The sequence below is a fragment of the Tamandua tetradactyla genome, chromosome 2 (assembly GCF_023851605.1).
Source record: "Tamandua tetradactyla isolate mTamTet1 chromosome 2, mTamTet1.pri, whole genome shotgun sequence".
Classification (NCBI taxonomy): domain Eukaryota; kingdom Metazoa; phylum Chordata; class Mammalia; order Pilosa; family Myrmecophagidae; genus Tamandua; species Tamandua tetradactyla.
Genome location: NC_135328.1, coordinates 29,943,569 through 29,967,688, shown reverse-complemented (window position 1 = coordinate 29,967,688; position 24,120 = coordinate 29,943,569). Strand labels below are relative to the sequence as shown.

Below are 24,120 nucleotides of genomic sequence, written 5' to 3'. Positions count from 1 at the left end.
TTATTCCCCAATCATTTTAAATAAAATTCTTGATTCATAGATTTTTTTTCCCCTAAAACTCTTGAATTTTGTAGTTGAGAAAATGTCTGATAGCAACTGAATTTTCTTTTCTTTGTATAGAAACTTCTTTTCTAGTCTGAATATAGAATTTCTAAATTTATTCCTCAGATTTCTAAATGTTCTCAAGATTTGTAGCAGTTCTGCGTTGTACAGTGAATCTCTTTGGTCTGCGTTTGCTGACGCTTACCTGAGCATCTTCTGTGTGGCAATGCTATTGTGGGGGAGGGGGAAGGAGGGGGGAAGGGGAAGATGGGGGGGAGGGGAGGGAACATGGGCTCTTGAGTCACATTGCCTGGGTGCAAAGGTTGCCTCTACCATTTACTAACCGAGACCTGGGAGAAGGGATGCACCCCTCTCAATGCCTCCATTTCCTCCTCTGTAAAATGAGCATCCTCATAACAAGGCCAACCTTACGGGGTTGTCTTTAGGTTGAAATGAAATGATATGTGTGAATTTGGAATAGTGTCTGAGCCATATAATCAAAAATGCCTGTTAATTATTATTGCTCAATGAGCGTTGTGACAGGCCTGCAAATAGAAGAATAAACAAGATAGCAGAAATGTAAGGGGAAGTACACAGATAAGGAATCTAAGAGTTTCAATGCTGTGTCATGAATGCTATGGTTGAGGATGTATGGGTGTTCTGGGTATAAAGAGGAGAACCCAGACAAGACCGGGAGGATCAGGGAAGGTTTCCTGAAAGAGGATCCCTGGGCTAGGAGCTAAGGAATGAGTAGAAGTTATCCTGATAAGGGAGAGGGAGTAGCTCATGTCAATGTCTGAAGGTGAGATTGAGCACAGCATTTAGCAGAATTTGGTTGAGCATAGTTGCTGAGGAGTGGGGTGTGGGACTGTAAGCCGTGGTCTGCTGGAGCCAGCCCCATGAGCTCACAGAGCCAGTTGTTAAATTTTCAAGAATTTTGCAAGCTGATTGGCTTTGTGCTAGCAGCTTGAAATCATCCACAGTGGGAGCGTTCATACCACAGAAATTGGCAAATGCTAGAAATCATTGCTCTTCCATTCCCAAGAGCTGGTTGCTATCAGCCTACTTCTGGTTGGGGTCTGGGAGGGTTGATGGGTTAGGTTATCAGTTTGGAGAAGATTTTGCAGCCTTGAAACCATATTAAAGATTTGAAATTGGTATTGAAGCCTGTATACCTTGGTGGCTAACATGCTTTGGAATCTTCTAGACCTGGATTCAAGCCCTGACTGACAAATTTGTTGAGCAACTGATCCCAACTAGGGAAGTTAAGCTCCAACATTCTCATCGTATGTTGGCACTGGCAGTGGCTTTGATAGATGGGGCCTTGACAGCTTAGAAGGAATCAGCTATAAACTGAGGTCCTAGGTCATAGAGAAAGGCAGAACGTGGGGTTACTGGGTTCCCAAGGTCCCCTGGTAGATGATGGTGGGCTTTCTGACAGTTATTCACATGTAACTTCTACAGCAAAATTCCAGTGCAAGGCTGACTCGCCCTTGCCCTCAAGCCCATAGCGATGTCTTGTCTCCCAGGTTCAGAGAAGGTAAAGTAATTTAAATATAGCATCTCCTTAAACAAAGCATCATAAACAGTTCGCTCAACTAGCTCAGCCTGGTATTGTCTGGCACATCTACTTGCATTCTTTTAGAGTGATTTCAGGGGCCTATATAAAGATAAACCCACATGCATGTGTGAAAGGCCTGAAAATCCTTTGCTTAAGCAAAAACAGTTAAATTTTTTTTTTAAAAAAAGCTGTTAGTTTTGTTTGTTTCACCATTCATTTGATAACAAAGAACATTCTTCTGATCAAGGCTGCCTAATACTAGATATGAACTTATGCATATGAACAAATGACCTGAGATTATTTCAAACAATAATAGGGAGAGAAAGCTTTCATTGTCACTCCTGCTGGACTTGCTGTTTAGTTAGTGATAGATACGCTTGTGCTTGGAAGTGGAACGAGTTTGCATTCCCTGCCTTACTCCTGCCTAGGCTGTAAGGTGGATTTTGTTTTGTCATACTGAGAAAACACCTAGTTCTTTTGGCTTTAGTAAGAACTCCCATTTAGTGAATGGGAGGCCAAACTGACCTAGCAGGAAGAAGACCATATTTGTAGTTGAATTATACTCTGCTCATCTAGACACTGATAAAGAGCTCCTTATCAAAAGGACTTTTGAAAGATATATTCGCAGACAGGAACACATTCATCATTAGATTAAGCTAATTGTTCACGGCCTTGGGATAGTGGGGGAAGGAAACAACAGGAAGGAGGGAACCAAAAAAACTTAACTTGCCATCTTTATAACTACTTTCTGTCTCTGGAACTCTGTTTAGCATTACCTTAATTGTGGTCGATCAGTTGACTGTGGATAGAGTAATCTTTAGGATTTAAAGTTTTATCTTCATTTATAATGGAGTCAATAGCTCAATACCTGAATGAGTGGTTTGGCTTCTCTCATACCCATGACTGGTATCAGAGACTAGAACAGGTTTCTCAAAAATTCAAAGCTGTTCAGCTCTCACACCTGTAACTCCAATCAGTGTTTTACAAGGTGTTTCATTCTCTCTCTCATTTCCTAAGTATTTTGGTCTTAAACCAAGTCAAAAAGATATTTTGATCCCTCCAGATGATTCCTTGTAACTTTGATTGGTGATATGAATTTGGGTAGATTCTTTTTTTTATTATGAAAAATAACATATTAACAAAAAAGCAATACATTTCAAAGCACACACAACAATTATAGAACAGATTTCAGAGGTTGGTATGGGTTACTGTTCCACAATTTTAGGTTTTTCCTTCTGGCTGCTCTAAGGTACTGGAGACTGAAAGAAATATCAATAATAATTCAGCAATCATTTTCATTTGTTAAATCCTGTCTTCTCTATTAACTCTACCTTCTCCTTTGATCTTTCTTCCAATCTTTAGGGGTATTTGGGCTGTACCCATTCTAACTTTTTCATGTTGGAAAGGGCTACAGTACCTTTAATAGGTACCTGACATATGTTCCCTTTCCCCCATGATTATTCTAGGAGTTCTTTACAGGGAGAAAGTGGTTACCTTTTACTCTGTGTGTATGCTCTGCTTAAATGATATGCTTGAAGACCCATCAAAGGAAAGCCAGCTGAGATAAACACTCCCCAGAAAACTCACAATGTGTTGCCAGGAATAAATGCATGCAGAGATAAACACAGATTTCTTACTTATTCCATCTTGAACCATGTTTCTATAAGAAGTTAAATTTGTTCTCATATTGCAATTTAAATTCATCTGTTATCACTTTTGTGTTTATAAAACTCAAATAAAGTTTGAGAGGATATCTTATTTACAAGTCTGAGGGTACATTTTGAGGTTTCTCCTTACAAGACAAAATTGTACAGAGGTACCTAGTATAATGATCCATTCACATGTATTTCTTTTTCTTTCTAATACTTCATTTCTAGTTGGTTTATTTCTCTCGTGATAAATTATGCTACTCCTTTATTGTTCAAAGAGGCTGTGGCTTTCTCTGACCGTTATGTTGCATTTGCCTGTTTTCCTTTTCACACTCCTAGATCTTTTAGCTATTTCTCTTTGTACTTTTTTTTTCTTTGCAACATATCTGTGAATAAACCCTGAGATGGGACACCACCCTGCTGGTGTCCAGAGTGCCCACAGGAGTTCTTTTTTTTTTTTGAGAAAAAGAAAATTCAGAAAAATTACCTTGAGGTCATTTTAAAAAATCAACCTTCATTTGGTTTGTGACTGTACTGTCATTTGGGAAGTGTATATAGCATCACTCAATAACTCCCCTTAAGGTAAACTTATCCAATTTCATAAATGAGTCCAAGGCAGACTCAAGCCGAGAGAGAAGTGAAAGTGAAGTGAGACCTTTTCCTTAGCATCAGACAAAAAAATTATCAGAGGACCATGGGGCAGATTAATTCCTGAAAAAGCTATTTTGGTAACAAAGCAACTTTTAAAGATTCAGACACCCTAACAGCAAGAATTCATTTTTGCTGGAAGGAGGAGTAAGGTATGGTTGTTGGAGAATCAGATTGCTCCCTAATTTTAAAGTCAGAATGTCCAACAGTTGACTTCAAAATGTTTGCGCTTAGATGAACTTCTACCATGTAGCATGGGGAGATTTTGGAGGCTTAGTTCTGACCTGTGCCAGTGATCACCTATTATAAAAATAATTACATCATAATCTGGGATTAAAATCACTTATTGTATCAATAAGAACTTAAAATAGAGGAGTGAAAGATTATAAATGTATGTTAATTTTCCCTTATTCAAGAAAAAGTAGAAAAAAACCCCACTAAATTATAATGTTAATAAGTTTCAAATGTTAGTTTAAAAATGCTGATTCAAAAACCAACAAATTGAATAATTAATACTTTAAAGTAAAACGAATACTTGTTACATTACTGAAGAAAAAAATTTTAATATGGGGAAAGATATTTAGAGTGACAGTTTTTTGAAATTTTTATTGATAAGTAAGTCTATCAGTGATTCCCTTTTGTTCAGAAAAGTAATTCGTATGTACTGCAAGAAATTTAGAGAAAGCTATAAGACAAAACTCTATAGTGTTAAAATACATTATTTTAAGAAAATTGTAAAAACAAAATTCTCTGTATTATTCTAGAAAATTCTCTGTAATAAGAGAATATGCAGAATTTTACCCTGCCCATGAAACAAAAACATAGACAAGATAGCATTGTTCCAAAAATAAATTGCCCTCAATGCTGAAAGGGGACATCCAAATCCATGCCCTTTGGTTTTTTTAGGGGGTGCATGGTTTGGGAATCGAACCCAGGTCCCCTGCATAAAAGGCGAGCATTCTACCACTGAACCACCCGTGCACCCTCCATATCCTTTTCATACCCACAATTTCTTTATATTGGGGTGATGGGCGGGTGTAGGTTTTATTTGTGTGTCCTACAGAGCTGATGTTCCAGATTCTGGAAATCACCCTCTCTTGTGAGCTCAAAAGAAGCCATGACACATCTACCAAGTCTGAACTCTAAGGAGGCACCTATGCATTCATCTCAGCCATGCACTTCATTTACTCCTTCGTGCATTCACAAGCAAGTATGGAATGCCAGTTACCAGCACAGCACTGCCCTAGGGCTTAGAGAGGCACCAAAATGACACGCCTAAGGGCCTGCTCTGGAGTTTTTAGTGGTTCATCAGATGCATTTCTTAATTCACTGAGAGGCAGTTAAATATTCATTGACCAAGTGAAAAAGGGAACGCTTGGTTCAAGCTCAGTAAACCCAGGTGGTTTAGTAAGTATTGAGGTAAGAATGGAAATGTGTGCTCTCCTGACATAATCAAAAAGAGATTTTTTTAAACATATGCTGGGAAAAGGACCAGAAATGAGATAAATCAAGCTGCCTTGGTTTCCCACTTCTCTTAAAGTATAACGACGGAGCAGGTTACAATGTGCAACCTTGGCTGACCGGGTTCTCTTCCTGATTCTGATGCTCACCAGTAATTTAGTCTTACATAAATTCCATAACTGCTCTGAGTCTCAATTTCCTCATTTGTAAATAAAAGTATAGATAACCTCCAAGATCTCTTTTAGTCTGTAAATCTCAAAACATCAGACCTTTCACATATGTCCCCCCTAAAAAAGATTAAAAGAGAGACAACATAGAATTCAACTAAAGCCTTTGGCTTAAACCTTACTAATTAAGACTTGAGTTTCTACTAATAAGGAAGACTGACCACCCTTTCTTAAATTCTGAAAGTAGAAACAAAAAAAGTGGCATGGTCTGTCACTAGAATTTTAAAAACAAGAATATCTTAAAAACATGTGGCTGCCCTGGAGGTGAATCATCGGTGTTCGTGTGCAAAGTGGCTTTAAATTTTATGACTGCTCATAAAGCTAGGCATCTAGAAGACTTCCATATCAGCTAAAGAGTAGACCTGAGAAAAATAATCAAAGTAACCTATCCATCTGCACTGGGGAAAAAGAAGGTAGCTTGTCTGTCTGAGATTAAGTTCTAGGTTAGGAAATAAAATTAATTAAAGGTTCCCTTAAGAAATCATGAATATAAAATGGTCTAACCACTGTGGAAAGCAATATGGCACTTCCTCAAAAAGTTTAAATATCATTTACTGTAAAGCCTGGCAATTCCAAACTCCCCAAAGAATGTGAAAACAGGATCTCAAACAGATAATTGTACATCACTGTTCATAGCAGCATTATTCACAACAGCCAAAAGGTGGAAACAACCCTAGTGTCCATTAACAAGTGAATGGATAAACAAAATGTAGTACACACACACACACAATGGGATATTATTTGGCCATAAGAAAGAATGAAGATATGAGACATGCTACAACAGGGAAGAACCATGAAAACATTATGCTCAGCAAAATAAACAAGGTACATAAGGATAAATATTGTATGATATCACTCATAATAAATGACAGAGATAGAAAGACTACATGCTACCAAGGGGTGGGGAGAAGGAGGGAGTGGGAGTGTTAGTTTGAAAAAAAAAAAGAGAGGGAGGGAGAGAAGGAGGAAGGAAAAGAAAAGAGGGAGGAGAGAAGGAGAATGGAAAGCTTTTTCTTACAGTAGAATGACAGAAAATAAGTATAGAAGAAATGATATAGTTGGAATTATCAATCAAGGTTAAAACTTGTATGAAAATTTGGATGTGAGAACAGGATATTTCCACTGCTGATATTGAACTTCTAATAATCTTGCCTATCATCATTTCTGGCCAGGCCAGTTAATTTTTTTCACAGACTGATCTGATGTCACCCAAACTTTCAACCTCTAAATCTTCCTGGTGTTTGTGCATAAATCTAGAATGCCATAGGTATAGGGTAAGTAATATTACTGTGAAAAACCTGAATGAACAAAAAGTGTCTTGGAGTGTAGAGAGGGAGGCAGTATAGCATAGTGCTTAAATAGGTTGGTCTTTAGTATAAAATAGAATTGGGTTCAAATCCTGACTCTATTACTAAAGTGGACAAGCTATTTAATTAACTCTCTAAGACTCGTTCCCACAAGGTGGAAAAAGAGTTGGTGGTGAGTATAGCATGAAAAGGGCTTAACTGGGTACCTGGAAAAAAGCAAACACTCAGAAAAGGAAAATTATCACTATCAGTTTTTTGTTTTTTTTTTAACTTTAAGATTTATTTTTTGTAACTTTTTAAACAGAGAAAACAACACACTCCTTGGGGAAAGGTGAGGGATTGAGAAGACAGACCCTGGGTAAAAATTATTACAACAGCACCTGGAATTGATAGGCCTGCCTAGGAGAGAAACACAGGCACTGCCACACCACCACAGGTAATAACTACTGTCTGAGGCTCAGCAGACCAGTTCATAATCCACTGAAAGTTGCTATAGATCCAAGTCATAAAAATCTTCCAGCTCATCATGAAACAAGTCCCATTCATCTTCAGAGTCTGTCAGATCGTTGTCCCCACCTGCAGCCCAAAGCATAAGCAACATCTCGCCCAGCTCAAAGGTGACAACCTCTTCTTCATCGTTAAAGGGATTGCTGTTCTCTCTTTCCTCAATGAGCTCCCAGAAGTGGTTCCTTCGTTGGGCCCGGTATCTGCTTGATGTTCCCACTTTCTGTCTCTGTGGCTCCTCTCTACGGCCATCAGGGTACGCATGCTTGTAAAAACAGTTCCCTCCAAATGGACAGCTCCCACGTCCTTCATCAAAATACCTGCACGCCTTGTTGCTCATTGCCTCCTTGTATTTCTGAATGAGTTTCTGCTTCTCTTCTTTCTCCTCCACCCAGTACTCACTTGGAATGACAAAGTTAGATGTGATCCGGCATTCTGGGCAGGACTTTATGATCTTGCTCTCAAATTGCTTAGTGCTCCTCCACTTGCGAATACACTTGAGACAGTAGGTGTGGTTGCAGTTGGAGAGAATTCCAAAGCGGCGCTCATTGGGGTTGGCTTTCTCATAGACAACCTCCATGCAGATTCCACAAACCATGTCTTTACTGCGCTGGACAGCAAATGAGAGCTCCATGTCCTTCTCATGGGCCTCAATGCAAGATTTTATATGTTGGGATCTCTGGGCAGCATCCATTGGATGTAGGACCTGCAGCCCACACATATCACATGAATCTCCATGGAGATACACACAGTTCTCCCCATACCGGCACTCTCCCACTGCAGCATAGGGGCAAAGCTGCTTCTTTGTTTCCACAGCGGTTTGCTCTTTCTCTGATTCTTCCTTGGTCACTGAGCCCTGCGGGGGTGCTTCAGTGCAGGAAGGGGCAGTACGGCCACAGTAGGGTTGCCCAGGAACAAACTCAATGGCATTCACCCAGTCTTCTGTTCCTGCTCCTATGGTTACAAAGTTTGAATTTCTTGACTCAGCTTCACCCCCACTCATTTCAACAAGAGGTCCGACTACCGGTGACAGACTTGAGGAAGCAGCAAGGGATGACTTTGCAGTTAGATCTGCAGCAGTTGCTTCTTCTTGTTTCAATGGCTTGCTATGTTCATATCTGCAGTGGTCTCCGTAAATACAGTACCCTCGCTGAAAATACTTGCAAACTACACCATATGGACTGTCAGAGAGGTCATGTGAGTAGCGACAGTTATCTCCTTCCTTACAAACCCCATGCATAAAATACCTGCAGGTGACCTGTTTAGTCCAGCCGCCGCTACTACCGTCGCTGCCGCCTCCCCCTCCTCCCGCCCCCAGGGACGGGGAGGTGACTGTGGGGATAGGGATGGGGGAGGCCGCTGCCACCGCCGCCGCTGCCGCTACCGCTCCCGCTCCTGATGTTGTGGCTGTTGTTCCGGGAGCTGCAGCCTCCGCCATTACTGTTTCTCCCACACAGCAATGGCACCGGAACTTCCGGGATCACATAGTTCCGGTCCGGCTTCGCAGAGAGCACGGCCAGGGGAGGGGAAGGGGACTGAGGCGGCCGCTAGCTCCCCGTCGGTCTCCGCGCACGCCACTATCAGTTTTTAGGATGAGGAGGAAAATGAAATTTATCGTTTCTTATGAGCCTGTCATATGCTAGGCAGCCATTGAGTTACAGGACCACCTGACCAGACGTACAAAGAAATTAAACAAAATCCCCTGGTATCATATAGCCCATCAGTAGTGGAGGAAGAATTCAAATCTAGATCTGACTCCAAAACTCATGTACCTTTGACACATCATACTGTACACTGGGGATGTAGCAATGCAGGCTTGAGTAACAAAGGATTGGCTGTTTGCTTCTCTGGGTTACGGCATAAACTTTGAAATGTATATGTACTTTTGTATTTAAATGCATTCTCCTTTGGATATATTCTTTTTAAAAATACATTATCGTATTGTAATACTCCCCACACTTTTCTGTATGCTTGAACTAGTTCATTCGGAAAAAGAACCTGTTTCAGTCTTGAGTTACAACAAATGAAGCTCTCTGTCTTCACTGTCATTAAGAGAGAAAAGGAGGGAGGAAAAGAAGAGGAGGAGGAGGAGGAGGGGAAGAGAGGAAGGATAAGGAATGGGGGAGAGCCAAGGAAAGAGAAATTTCCAAAAAGAGCTTCTGTCATATGGCTAATGCTCTGGGAAGGTCTGTAAAGAGAGAACTGAAAAGTTTACACTGGAAAAGCCACAAGGAGAGTGAAGTGTCTTTGGTAAGTTTTCTGGATGTCAAAAGTTTGACTAATGTGGACTTAATGTATAAAAACCACACTTAAATCAATTTAAGTCATTAAAGCTAGAAGAAGATATGAAATCATGGGGGACTTATTTCTTTGAGATTGCAGAGACTTGAACTTGCTTGAATGTTGATGGAAAAGTAGAGGAGATCAGAGATAAAGGAGAGTGAGGGAGGGGAAAGGAAGCCTTGTATAGAACTTGGTCCTTGAACTAAGAGAAAGGGATAGGAATCAGAGCATTTAGATGGCAAAGGACATACGTCTTCCACTGTAACAAAAGAGGAGAAAGGATGGATTCTTGCATGGTGGTTTTGTCTTTTTTGGTAGGAGAAAAATGAGAGCGTTACAATCTGGCGGTTTCTGGTTTCTATTTCTGACAACTGTTGCTGGTAAAAGGGAAGATGGGGCTCAAGAATTTGAGAACAATAGGTAAGTTTAAAATAGTCATAATGGAGAATATATAGAGAAATAATTAGGCAGAAAGTCAGAAACATATAGCATTGAAATCCCAGTTGAGGTTAAAATCCAAGAATTCATACCAGAGCTAATCTGCAGATATGTTGATTTTCTCCAACATTTTTCAGAGGCCTGTGTGTGAAAGTGTCAACCAAGATCAATGTTGTTCTAAGAAATTGTTGTGGAAGTAGAGTGGGACAAAGAGATTGAAGAATAAGGGTCTCTGCCCCCTCATCTGAAATTCCAAAACTCGGGAGTATCTGAAAATTGAGGGTTTTTCATAACTCATTTTGTCGGCAAAATCTGCCACGAATGAATTGATTTGAAGCTATCCATAGTTTTTATCAAATTGTGCTATGTTATATGTTTTGCTTCAGAAATTAATGTGTGTGATTATGGAGTCCTGCCCCAAACCCTGCTGGGGATGTTACATCATATTTGGAAGATACACTGTAAAACTCTTCATAAACCAGAAAAATTATGAATTCTGGTGTCTTTGAAAAGAAATTATGCTCCTGTGTTGGTATTAAAGAGGTTAAAATGGTATACGATGGAATGTTGGCTGGATAAGAAGGAAAAGATGGGGAAGATAATAAACTGAGGAAAAGTACAGAAGAATCCAGGAAATAGATAACTTCAAAGAACTGGTTTAAACTGGGTAAAATGAGAAAACAGAAGAATGGGAATTTGAGGTTAGTAATTAGTCTATGTAAATTAATTATTTCTGAGAAGAGAGAGTTCTGGGTGGTGACAGTGTCCATTTGTGACCATGGGAGGAGAAAGCTAAGTTGCAATGGAAGAGAAGGCCCTTTGAGATGAGGTCAAGAAACTAAGAAACAAGAGAATTAGATGAATTACCCAGAGCGATGACAAGATTTGAGCTGGAAAGGAAGACTGTAAGCTCAGTTCTCTGATCTTCAATAAATGAGGCACTGTGGATGTTACATGAGAAAACAAGATATTTAAGACAAGGTTTTCACTCTTCTCCTGGATTATCATTTTAAGAAACAGACAGTTAAAGATATAAGTGATTATACAACGTGGTAAGTGTAATAATAGAAATAGGATCTAAAAGCTGTGAAAGGTTAAATGAGAAAGGAAACTCAGTGTCTGGATCAGTCAGATGATTAATCATTTAAGAAATGTTTGCCCAGTTTTGGAATTTTCAGTGTTTGGCAACATTTATGTACATCCCAATGGGTATTCAGTAAGTAGAATATTTGATTTAAAAAATCAGTTAAATTGATCATGTTTGCTAAGTCAGTTGTTCAAAGCAGTACAAGAGAAAAAAAAGTAGAATATCAATTCTGCTCTCAAGAAATATATTCTAAGAGTCTCAGAGAAATGAGACTTCAGGAAGAGTGATGATTTATTTGCTTTCATACATAATTTTCTAGTTTCTTCTTTATGCTACTTTTTATTTTCTAATTTTGTTTTGGTAGTTTTATTGAATACCTATATTGTTCTTTAATACACTGCCTCAATCCTTTTTGGATTCAAATGTATTCTGAGCAATGATATGGAAAAAAATAAGGGTGCATCTCATAAAGCAGTGTTTATTACTCCACCTTTTAAAAGATATACTTCCTCTAACCTAAGTATATTTTATTTCCTCTAGAGAAGTGTCCAAGTTCCATCTGCGTCTAGGAGGTTACTTTTGTTCTCTAAAATGAAAAATCCTCAAATATCATACATCGGTTGATAAAAGCTATTCTGAGGATGAGGAGTCTTGGGAAAAGACAATGCTGACCACAGGAATGTCGAGCAGCACATGCTGTCTTCCGGCAAAGGACCTTTGATGCATGGTCACCTCTTTGAAATGTTGGAACTAATGGTTCTTGTGGGAACCTGCATTACAAAACGTCTGTCACAGATCAAACATCCTATATGAGCATCGAAATGTAGGATAATAGGGCAATAATACCCTATCTATAAACCAACTGTGTAGCCATATTTCCTAAATAGCAGGTCAAAATAGACTTCACTAGGGTAAATATTCCAATTGCAATGTTCTGTACAATTTGTGTCCATTACATGTATTTTAAGCAAGATTTTTGGCCCATGCGGCTTTTCTAGGAGACTTCAATGAAATGTAACCACTGAGCACAGACCTTGTCATTTATTTAACTCCATCTTCTTTAATCTCTAGGGGATAACAAATACTGTGAGGAATCTTGGTGTTTCATATAATCACAGAATGGTTTGCAGGATAAGGTTTTAAAATTCTTTGCTTTTATTTTTCTGCCATATTCACTATAGAAGTCTTTTGCTATCTGTATGTCTTCGAATTTGGATCTGGAGGTATTATTTTTGTTTGTTTTGGTTTTTTTGTTGTTGTTGTTTCATCCTCTTTCCTCCTTTCTCTTTTAGTTTGCAGCCATGAATGAACCACAGTGCTTCTACAATGAGTCTATCGCCTTCTTTTACAACCGGAGTGGAAAGTATCTTGCTACAGAGTGGAATACAGTCAGCAAGCTGGTGATGGGACTTGGGATCACTGTGTGCATCTTCATCATGCTGGCCAACCTATTGGTCATGGTAGCCATCTATGTCAACCGCCGCTTCCACTTTCCTATTTATTACCTAATGGCTAATCTGGCTGCTGCAGACTTCTTTGCTGGGTTGGCCTACTTCTACCTAATGTTCAACACAGGACCCAATACTCGGAGACTGACCGTCAGCACGTGGCTCCTTCGTCAGGGCCTCATTGACACCAGCCTGACAGCATCAGTGGCCAACCTACTGGCGATCGCAATTGAGAGGCACATTACAGTTTTCCGCATGCAGCTGCACACACGGATGAGCAACCGGCGGGTGGTCGTGGTCATTGTTGTCATTTGGACCATGGCCATTGTCATGGGTGCTATACCCAGTGTGGGCTGGAACTGTATCTGTGATATTGAACATTGTTCCAACATGGCACCCCTCTACAGCGACTCTTACTTAGTCTTCTGGGCCATTTTCAACTTGGTGACCTTTGTGGTCATGGTGGTTCTGTATGCTCATATCTTTGGCTATGTTCGCCAAAGGACTATGAGAATGTCTAGGCACAGTTCTGGACCTCGGCGGAATCGGGATACCATGATGAGTCTTCTGAAGACTGTGGTCATTGTGCTTGGTGAGTATTATTTTGACTATGACTTATTTTACAGATTCCCAGTGTCTAAAAATAATCTGCATTAGGTTATGATAGTGCTTATCAATTGTATAAATATTCAGTAACTATGTATGCAGGGATTACAAGTTGATGAGGTACCTTTATATCCAGTATCTTTGGAGATATCAGCATATAAGTCTTTCTACAGTTATAGAATTGGCTTTAGGGAAATATGTATCTCACTGGTGCAGTATAAATGATGGTGAAGTAAAAGATATTGAAGAATTTGGATATATAGGTATTGAAAATACAAGACTCGCTGATCAAATTCATTTAGCTTCTAAAAGGGGTCCCTACAACCTAAATTGTTGGACTTTTGCCTTGTAGTCCCTGTACTACAGATTTTCAGATACAAAGTGCTTTTGTATGATATGAATATAGTTTCGTGTATAGTTATTTAAATAGGCTTACTTCTAAATAAGTTATTTTTTACATTCTGTATTTCTTAATACATTTTTGGTATTATATAGATTTACTATAGAGTAGAATTAATAGAATTTTGTGACAAATGTCTGACTGAAAATGAATGGGTCATTCATCATGTTTTTGTAGAAAAGGAAGCTAATTCATATATTGTGGTGAAGAGCAAGATTTTATTCTTTATGTAGACTCAGATAACTTTTGCTTTTAAATAGGTATTATTTTTCCTGAATAAAAACTTAAAGACAGTGGTCAGGAGGAATATATTTATTTATTAATTGGTATACCTTAAAAAATAGTGAGCATCTAATAAGTACCAGGCCCTAAACTGGCCATGGAAATGTAACCATGAATAGATTATACACAGGACCTTTCTTTTGGAGCTTAAAGTGAGTGCCTATTTTAAAAGTTCATCCCTTGAGAATCTCTTTAAAAATTATCCTATTGAATTCTGTAATCTCCATAGACTATCTGTATTCAAGTTAATATTTGGTCATCTGTTTTTAATCCTTTCTAAATCTTCTTTTAATCTTTTATCATTTCATCTTTCTCCATGGAAATTTAGCAAAAAGTTCCTCTAATTCTCTTGGCTCCAAATTGTAAAGCAGTGTTAAATGCTATAGCCTGGAATTGTGTCACTTCTCTGAAACGCTAGGAGCTACATTAATTGTCTTTACTGGAAAGAGATAGAGCCCTAATTATCACTAAATCAGTTAACATCCTGATTGATGCTTTGATCTTAACTCATTTTTGGTTAGGGCAAATGCATCATGGAGATCATTTATGAATATACTCAGCGTGACCCAATTTAAAAAATCTATTTTTATGGAAAAATATCCATACACATACAGTTCAACCATATTATACAATCATTGATTCACAATGTCATCACATAGTTGCATATTCTTCATCATGATCATTTTTAGAACATTTGCTTTACTCCAGAAAAAGAAATAATGAAAAAAAGAACTCACCCATCTCATACCCTTTACCACTCCCTCTCATTGACCCACAGTATTTCAATTTATCCAATTTTTGCCCTATATCTCCCCCTATTATTTAGTGATTTTTTATCCATTTTTATCACTCATCTGTCCATACCCTGGATAAAAGGCGCATCAGACACAAGGTTCTCACAACCACACAACAGTTTTACATTGTAAAAACTTTGTAGTTAAATAGTCTTTTTCAAGAATCAAGACTGCTGGGACACAGTTCAACAGTTTCAGGTACTTCCCACTCACCACTCCAATACACTTAAAATAAAAAAGGATATCTATATAATATGTAAGAATAACCTCCAGAATACTCTGTTGACTTTGTTTGAAATCTCTCAGCCACTGAAACTTAATTTTGTGTCATTTCTCTCTTGCCGTTTCTGGTCAAGAAGGCTTCCTCATTCCCATGATGCCAGGTCCTGGCTCATCCCCAAGAGTTCTGTCCCACATAATGGGGAGGGCAGTGAGTTCACCTGCCAAGTTGGATTAATTAGCAAGAGAGGCCACGTCTGGGCAACAAAAGAGGCTCTCCAGGGTTGACTCTTAGGCATAATTATCAATAGGCTTAACCTCTCCTTTGCAGGAATAAATTTCATAGGGCCAAGCCTCAAGATTGAGGGCTCAGCCTATTGAACTGAGTGTGACCCCATTTTTAAACTTATAGGAATAAGAACTAGACCCTGAAAGTACTGACCCAACTGAAGTCCTGCCTTTACTAACTGGCACACTCAGATAATATGCTCACTGAAGCCCCACCATCAGATGTGAGATTGTCTTTACATCTAAGGAAGCTTAGTAGTAGTGCAAAAATTGTTTCCTTATGTGTTTAATTATCACCAAAAACCTTGAGCATTACTGTGTCACAAGGACTTAGTGAATTGAACACATTGCCCATGATATGTGTAGAGCACATCTTAGCTTACCATGAATACTATTCTTGTATGTAATTAAATAACATGATGTGTTTTACTTCTGTTTACTTAAATGTTTGTTTTCTGATGATCTGAATGTTTACTGACACTTTTGATATGGGCATGCTTTTTCTATTACTTTATCAAGTGCTGCTTAAAGTTTATGAAACCACCAGTTCGTAACTACTGAACTTGGGCTGTGAATCTGCCAAGTTCTTATTTTAATTTCTGATCTTTGTAATAAGTCTGGTGTGCAATATGCTTACTGAATCATGTAAAATTAACTTTTGTGACTCACTGGTTGTTCTGCAGATTAAATGAGCTAATGATTTTGAGGGTTTGTGGGACAATAATTTGAGTGTGTTTCTCCCTCAAATGCCCCCCACCTCCAACACCAATCCCAAGCTTGAAATCAGCCAAAATGATGTTGCCCTCTGAGATTTAAACTGGTGGATTCCACAAAGATTAAATGTGATTAGCCATCTCTGGAACAAATAACATGCTTTCTATAGATGTGTGATGGAGGAAGTTATAGGACATAGAAAACTCTATTAGGTGAATGGTGAAGAAATTTGGTGAGGCAAGATAGGAATACAGGAGGCAGAAATTAAATAAATGGGTCATAGCCTTTTTGAGAGAAGTAGTGAGAACATGGAATATGGTCAGGGATGGGAAGATTAGAGTAGGGAATTCATAATCCTAAACAGTTGGAGATTTGCAGGATGTGGCCAGGATGTTGGAAGCAGGGTGCCCCGGTTGTCAAGGCCAGCCAGTTTGATGCTGCGGGAAGGTGAGGCTTGATGACATTCATACAACATACTTACCTGCTTGAATCCTAAGTGTCCATCATGGTCTGATTCCATAGAGGGGATGTGTTGGTCTTGCAGGAGCAAGTATTCTGGTCTACTTGGCCGTTACTCTTCTCATTGTAAATTTGCCTATTGTCAGTCTGTTCTGTTTTTCTTTTTAACTTTAGTTTGTAGGCCTTTGGTTTTTAATATCTGTCTTCTTGACAGATTGTCAGCTTTGTAAGGGCAAGTAGGGACTATAATTATTTGTTGCCTTTTTCCTTCCTTTGCTTGTCACATTATCTGGTACAAAGTACAGGCTCAATAAATAATTGTTGAATGAATAAATGTGATGACAAAACCAAATTTCTGAGCCATCGAGGTTGAGGGCCAGAGTCCAGGTGAATTCACTAAGGTAAATTCTGCATTATCCAGCCGTCTGCCAACCAGCCAAAGCTGGGTACATTACTACACCACTCCATGCCTTCCAGTAGAAATACAGCCACTTGTAAAGTGACTGGTTACAGTGGATGCTCAATATATATTGTTTTATTTATTCTGGGGGTAATTATGGTTTGATTAACTGCATATAACATCTTCAGTGTTAGGCTTCAAAATAGCCTTTGGGCGTTAGACCTCTTCAGCACTCGTGATCAAGAGAAGGATTTGTTGGTCAACAAACTGAAATTTCTAGGACTCAACTTAAAAATGAAGATATCTTTGAGATTTATCATGTCAATACCAGTAACAGTATTTAAGCTTGAGGTTGTATATAAGCAGCCCTTGAGGAAGTATTGGATCTTACTATTTATTTTTATTTGCCAAACACTGTGTAGTATTGATTACGGGCTCAGCAATACTCACAGCACCCTGGAAATGAATATTTGTAAACCACAACCTATGAAGTATAGGTACCGTTATCTATTTGTTGTTATTTTACAGAGGCAAAGCCTGAGATAGACAAAAATTAGGCAGCTTCCTCCAGATCACATAGCTAGTAAGTACAGGAGCTGGAATTCAAACTTGGGCCCTATGCTTTCAGAACCCATGCATCTTACCACCATGCTATGCTGTTTTTCCCTAATAGAAACCACCATTAGCTCCTGCTGCCTTTTGTTATAAAATATAAAGAGCTCTGTGCTGGTAAATTGAACCATTGTGACCCCACTAGTTTCCATTGATATTGCCTAGAGCTGGGTAAGCTTTGTTTCTGTACACAGAAGAGAGATTTGGGGGGACATTCCTTTCCTCCTTCTGCTGCTGCTGATGACAGTGATGCTCTGAATTCTCATTTCATCTGCCCTTCCCCACTGTTTGTGTTCAGAGCATCAGTCACTGACTGCCTCTGACTAAGGGAGTATTTTATCCAAGGTGTAGTTGAATTGAGGGCTCGTTGTCCCGGCATGAAGTCATGCACTCCCTTCTGAGGCTGGAATTCTCTTTACTTGACATTTTACCAAGAATTCCTTTTGAGCCTGTTCCTCCACTGAATCTGAGTGGCAGTCAAGAAGTGCTTCCTTATTTGACTACAGTCTTTCTTAGGTTTTAAGTCCATTCCTTTCCTGCGCTAGGCTTTGTGATGACACTCGTGTTGAGGATAATAAGAAAAGAGGAAGACCAGGGTTTGGAAAGGGAAAATAAATGTTAAGCTTTGGTGAGAGAAAGTGTGAAGTTTGTTTTGCATCTGAGCCCTGGGAAAGAATGAGGGGCATAAAGCAATATAAACTCAGGTGACATGGGGCTTTCCTCTTAGACGAAGAAGAGGGAGACACTGTTCCAGTTCCAGCTGGAAATGATCACCGTTGAGGTTAAATTGCCCCTTATTTCCTATGTACTGTCTTTCACTACTCTTCATGTCCGATGACCCACCCATGTTTCAACCTGCCCTATTTCCAACCTTAAACCAAAGCTAAAAATGTATTTTCTCCAATTTCTATTGAGGGAACTGAGTTAAGAAAGGGTTAGCACCTATCCAAGATACTTCTTAGTAAGTGGCAGAACTGGACTTGGGCTGTAGATTGTTGTAGATCATGTCCACAGGACACATGTTTTCCACTTACCACCCAAGAAACGTAGCTTCCTGGCTGGTAGTAATAGTAATAGTGCATTGAGATCCAGTCAAGTTCCTCATTCTCTCTGACCATGCAGGCTTAATTAAGCCCATTTTTGTTTCTTGTTTACTCTGATAAAATATTATGGTTCAATATCCTCTCAACACTCTTTATGTATTTCTATTTTCAGTTTAATTCATTGAACACATTGGTGAGTGCTAAGGAATAACAAAAATGAATAAGGTAAAATCCATTCTTTACAGGAATTATATTCATGAGAGAAAACTAAAAGAAAGAGCTGCAAAACAGTTGGATCCATGTGGGCAGAAAAATCCCCAAATGGAGAGGAGGGCGGACTTTTAAGGGGAGGCAGTGTTGAGTTGAGTTTTGAAGGATGCGGAGGATCTTGCTATCACATGGGGTGGGAGTGGGCATGGAGAAGGTAACAATAGCGTGAGAAATGGTAATCATCTTTGTGGAACTTGAAGTAGGTAGTGAGATTACCACATAGTAGGTATATCATATAGAGCTGTGGCAAAAGGGTCAAAAGCTTTCATAACACACATCAGAGTTTGGGCTTCTGCCTGTAGGTGGTGGGGAGAACACCAATTCCTTATAGGTAGGGTAATCATATAATTTATCAGTCCAACTCAGACACTCTTGGTGGTAAAAATGGGCACTCTTCAGGATGCTGGGACAGTAGTCATTAACCAAGGACATATGTTTACCCTACATCTAGGCTTTGCTTTCTTTTGTTTGTGGCCCTTATTTGTAATTTTTCTAGGTTTTTTGGCTTTGCAAATGCAGAGCTCAACTCTGGACTTGCTTTTTTGTTTACAATGGTAAAGAAGGACTTTTTTTTTATTTTGGAAGTATAGGTCTGTCCAGATTTAGAATGTTAGAGCTGAATGGGTCATAAAATGAATACTGCCCCCACCCCTCATCTTATAAATGAAAGGACTGCAGCCCCCAAGTGAAAAATTTAGGTCTGAGTTAGCTGGTGGTCCAAACCAGGACCCAATTTTCCTGACTTCAGTAAGGTGTTCTTTTCACTGCGTATGCCTTCACCTCATTCTGCTCCATCCACACTGTCTGTCATTTTCTTCCTTGTGACCATCAACATGTATTTATGTGGCTGGCTAGGATTAGGCATAAACATTGTGGCTACAGAGGTAACTGGCTCCTACAGAAAGAGTCCTCTTGAATTTGTCCTCACTATAACCAACTGGTAATCTCTGTAATGAAGCTTTGCAAAAGCATCTGAAACTGAATTGCTTGCACATTATTTAGCTTCTACACATATTGGCATCCTGTTAGATTTCTTGATAACATTCATTGCATTACTCTTTTTTCATTCAGCTTGCTTTTTTAAAAATAAATTGTCCCTTACCCTGTGCATGTGTGTGTATGTGTGTGTGTGTGTATGTGTGTGTTCTCACTTAAATTCATTTGAGGCAGAAAGTTACGAGGTCTCTGTGATCTACTCTTGACTTTGCCATTCACTAACTTGGGGGTTCTGGAAAAGCCACTTTCTCTGTTTATTAGCTTTGTTATGCCTTCATCTGTAGAATGAAGTTGGGCAATTTGATTTCCAAAATTATTTAGAGTTCTGTTTGTTATTCTATAAATAAAATCATAAGGATAGTAACTACTGTGGATCAGCCACGCAGAATTTTATGTGGTAAACATAGAAATGTAATTGGAGCAAAAAGCAAGGGACTCTGATTTTTCCTGCTATGAAAGATACATCAGCTTCTTAAATAATTAGCTTTTAATTTAGTATCCCCTGTGGTGCTTAGAGGTATATATCCCCTAGAAAAACATGTTCTTTACTTTAAACCATTCCTGCAGGTGTGAACCCATTGTAGGTAGGACCTTTTAATGAGGTTTCTTCTGTTAAGGTGTGGCCCACCTCAATCAGGATGGTTTTCTGTTTTTTTTTTTTTTTTTTTTTTTTGGCCCAGGTAGGCACTGGGAATCGAACCTGGGTCTCTGGCATGGCAGGTGAGAACTCTGCCTACTGAGCCACTGTGGCCCACCCAATTGGGATGGGTTTTAATCCTATTATTAGAGTCCTTAATAAGCGGAAGTTCACTGGAAACAGGAAGAGAACAGAGAGGCCAGGAGAGGCTACCACATGCATTGCCATGTGTCAGAGAAGCCCAGGACTAACGATCGCCAGCAGCCAGTCCCAGAAAACCACAGTCTGGGAAGAAAGCATCACCTTGATGATGCCTTGATTTGGACTTTCTCTTAGCCTCAAAACCATGAGCTAATAAACTCCCATTGTTTAAACCAACCCATTGCATGGTATTTGCTTGAGCAGTCCAGGCAACTAAAACTTCCTCATTAAAGAGACTGGCACATTTATAGAGGGTATTCTCAAAGATACACATTTTCTGGATTTACTTGCCTATGGAGAGCTGTGTGGCAGGAAGGGAAGGCTTCCCAGCTGGTCCATTTGCTAGGGAGAGTGAGTGGACATAAGGTGACCGGTGTACCTCCTGTTGCTCCAAAGAGGTACCAAAACTACCCAAGTCTCCTCAAGTACCAGTCCTGTCCCTAAGAAGGCCTCTGTGGGGTAGAACCTGAGAGAATATTCATGAGAGCCTTGATTGTTTGACTAGCCACTAAGTTGGCCTGGCCTTCTGCGCCAGTGGTCAGGAGCAGGCAACCTACAGAAGCTTCACAGTGCTTCTCAGACACCAAGTCCTGGGCCCAGTCAAAGGAAAAACAACTTTGAAACACCAGCTCTTTATGTGCTTTTGTTGCTCATCTCCATTCAAATATTTTTACTCAGAAGAAACTTTTAAAAAGAAACAAAAAATAAAAATACCACGTTAACCTGACAGAGTTCCTTTTGAAATATGGACAGAGCAGTCAGAACATGAAGCTTTCTTATTTTAGTTTAGATGAGAATGATTCAGATCTTGTCTCAGTGAGACTCCTGTCAGTTCAAGTATAAATGTTCCGGAGTCATCTGTCCTTATCATTAAAGGTGATGAATGTTACAAAGATCCCTTGAATGAATCATGATGACCACTGGGAATTGAGAGCTCAGATTTGGAGTAAGATACACCTGAGTTGTAGTTCAGATTCTGGCTCCTTACTTACTAGCTTCACACTCTGAGAACAATTACTTAACCTTGCTGAGCCTCAGTTTCAAAATTAATAAAATAAGTATAGTAAGACCTTTCTTATCGTGTGGTTGCATGGAGTAGATGAGCTGCTTCATGTAAAGAATTTAGCACAATATCTGGCTTTTTAGAAAACACTAAATGGCAACAAATATTATCATTACTATAAGCCCCTTTCCAAATATGCATTCATCTCTCTCTCTTTTTGATAGACACACACACACACACACACACACACACACACACACACACTTATACTTACAGTAGTGGATTTGGCGATTGAAGTGGCTCTTCATTTCTATGGCATAGTGTAAATGTTTTATTATGTTTACATAGTGGTTGGCTCTAATAATAAGGGGTTAATTTTATTCTGAGTGGTCTTTGCTTCTCTAATGATAGGTCTTTACTGTAGAGTTGCCTGTACTTTATTTGTGGGGTCTCAACCCTGTATGTGGAAAGTCCTATTAGAGTCACAGAGGTGATGGGTTTGACATGGAAGTTTTCCAGAGATGGTTAGATGGTATTGACTCTGATACTGAGTTTTGGACTAGAACAGGTCACTTCGTCCATATCTATTAGACCACGTCGGCAGTACTTTCAGATGGGTTGGCAATGCATAAGGCTCTTCCATTCCAGTCATCATTTAGGGCACCATTCTGTTTCCTTTTGATCAGCAGTGAAAGACCATGTGTGCTATACATGGAAGAAAAGGCCAAATGGATGGGGTCATGAGCTATTACTGCTTTTCTTCTGCTGGTCCCAACATTAGTGGGACTACCTACGAATCATTTAGTCTGGACTTCACTCCATTCCCTAGGAAGAAAAGATTATTTAACTCCTCTCCCACCCATTACTACCTCATGAATCTCTTTAGAGAACCTAGATGGATGTCCCATGATGGCAGAACTTTATCTTACAACCCAGCACCTAGCCCAGGTCCTGGCAGTTAATAAACACCAGATATTTTTTGAATGAGAAACTGAAACACCTCTTACTGTGGGTTGAAAGTTTACAGGTTGCCTAATAAAAATAGAAATGTACCTGTGTAGTCTGAAATTGAATGTGATTTAATGACTTCCATTCAAAGGGAAACTTGTTATAAGGTAGTTATGATATGGCAGTTCCACAATATACTAGTGAAAAACATTTTTTCCTAGCTAACATCCAGTGTGAGCTTGTTAATGATATTTTGCTTTGTCAACAAACATGTATCAAGTACCTACTAGCCCATCTTCTATGGAGTAGAAATGCAAAGATCCATTAAGATATGGGCTCTGCTTTCAGGTGTTCTCACAGTAGTAGATAATGAGAGATAATTTAAATAAATAAATACAATATAGAATGGTAAAAATGGTCCAAAATCTGCAGGGCAGGCTGTGAAGCCGATGATTCTGATGGAGGGTCTGGACGAACTCCACAGAGAGGCTTGCCAGCCGAAGCAGGAAGAGAGCCTGTCTCTTCTGAATTCTCCTTAAAAGGCTTCCCGTGATCAGATTAAGTATCGCTCATTGCAGAAGACACTACCCTTTGGCTGATTACAAATGGAATCAGCTGTGGATGCAGCTGACGTGATCATGATCTAATTCTATGAAATGTCCTCATTGGAACAGACAGGCCAGCACTTGCCTAATCAGACAAACAGGTACCACAACTTGGCCAAGTGGACAGATGAAACTGACCATGACACCTACCTATGAAGCATGGTAATATGGTGTTCTGTGGCATTTTACAGTCTGATGGGCTTGTAGATAGGAAGATTTCAGAATGTCTGTAGTTGATTTTTTATTGATAAGTCAGTAGAATTCAAAAGCAGCTGTTAGTTCTAGAAATGTACCATTAGGTCTTCAGAATTTCTTTGGAACTCTAAGCATTGTGGCATTTCAGGTTTCCTGAACTGATGTACCAAATAAGAATGAGTATAGATACAAATACATCTACACACATACATACAGGTTGTCTGATTTAGCAAATAAAAATAATTGCCTGGGATGTACTTAACTTGGAAACATTATTCATCGTTTATCTGAAATTCAAATTTAACTTGGCATCCTGTATTTTATCTAGTAACCCTAACACAAACACACATATACTTTTTTTTTTTTAATATTTAGATCCTTTTTTCTTTTCTCTGCCTTATTCTTTTTTTTTTTTTTTTTTTTTTTTTTAAAGGAAAGACAGAGAGAAGGAAGGAAGGATAGAAGGAAGGAAGGAAGGAAGAAAGGGAAACATCTTTTAAACATTTTTCTTGTATTCTGTTTCTCCGTTTTTGTTACATGGGCTGGGGCCGGGAATCGAACCGAGGTCCTCCGGCATAGCAGGCAAGCACTTTGCCCGCTGAGCCACCGCGGCCCGCCCTTATTCTTTTTTTATTGTGAAATATATACACAAAAAATAAATTTCAAAGTACATTTTTGTGTATGTGTGTGGTTAGCACAATTTTAATACACCACCCCATGCAAAAATAGTACAAGAAAGGAAAATTACAGACCAATATAATTTATAAGAGAGATTCAAACATTCCACCTAATG

The 24,120-nt window shown here is 39.2% G+C and overlaps 1 protein-coding gene and 1 pseudogene across 1 annotated transcript in view; one reads left to right on the top strand and one right to left on the bottom strand.

The window, feature by feature from the left end:
* Positions 1-7,256: 7,256 nt before the first annotated feature.
* LOC143667455 (E3 ubiquitin-protein ligase makorin-1 pseudogene) lies at positions 7,257-8,876 on the bottom strand (annotated as a pseudogene).
* A 42-nt stretch (positions 8,877-8,918) lies between these two features.
* The window catches only part of LPAR1 (lysophosphatidic acid receptor 1), an 83,625-nt gene continuing 68,423 nt past the window's right edge, over positions 8,919-24,120 (top strand). The window contains exons 1-2 of the mRNA XM_077141712.1: positions 8,919-9,649; positions 12,500-13,247. Of these exons, the coding sequence (XP_076997827.1) occupies positions 9,566-9,649; positions 12,500-13,247 (832 nt within the window). The 5' untranslated portion in view covers positions 8,919-9,565. The remainder of the gene's footprint in view (positions 9,650-12,499; positions 13,248-24,120) is intronic.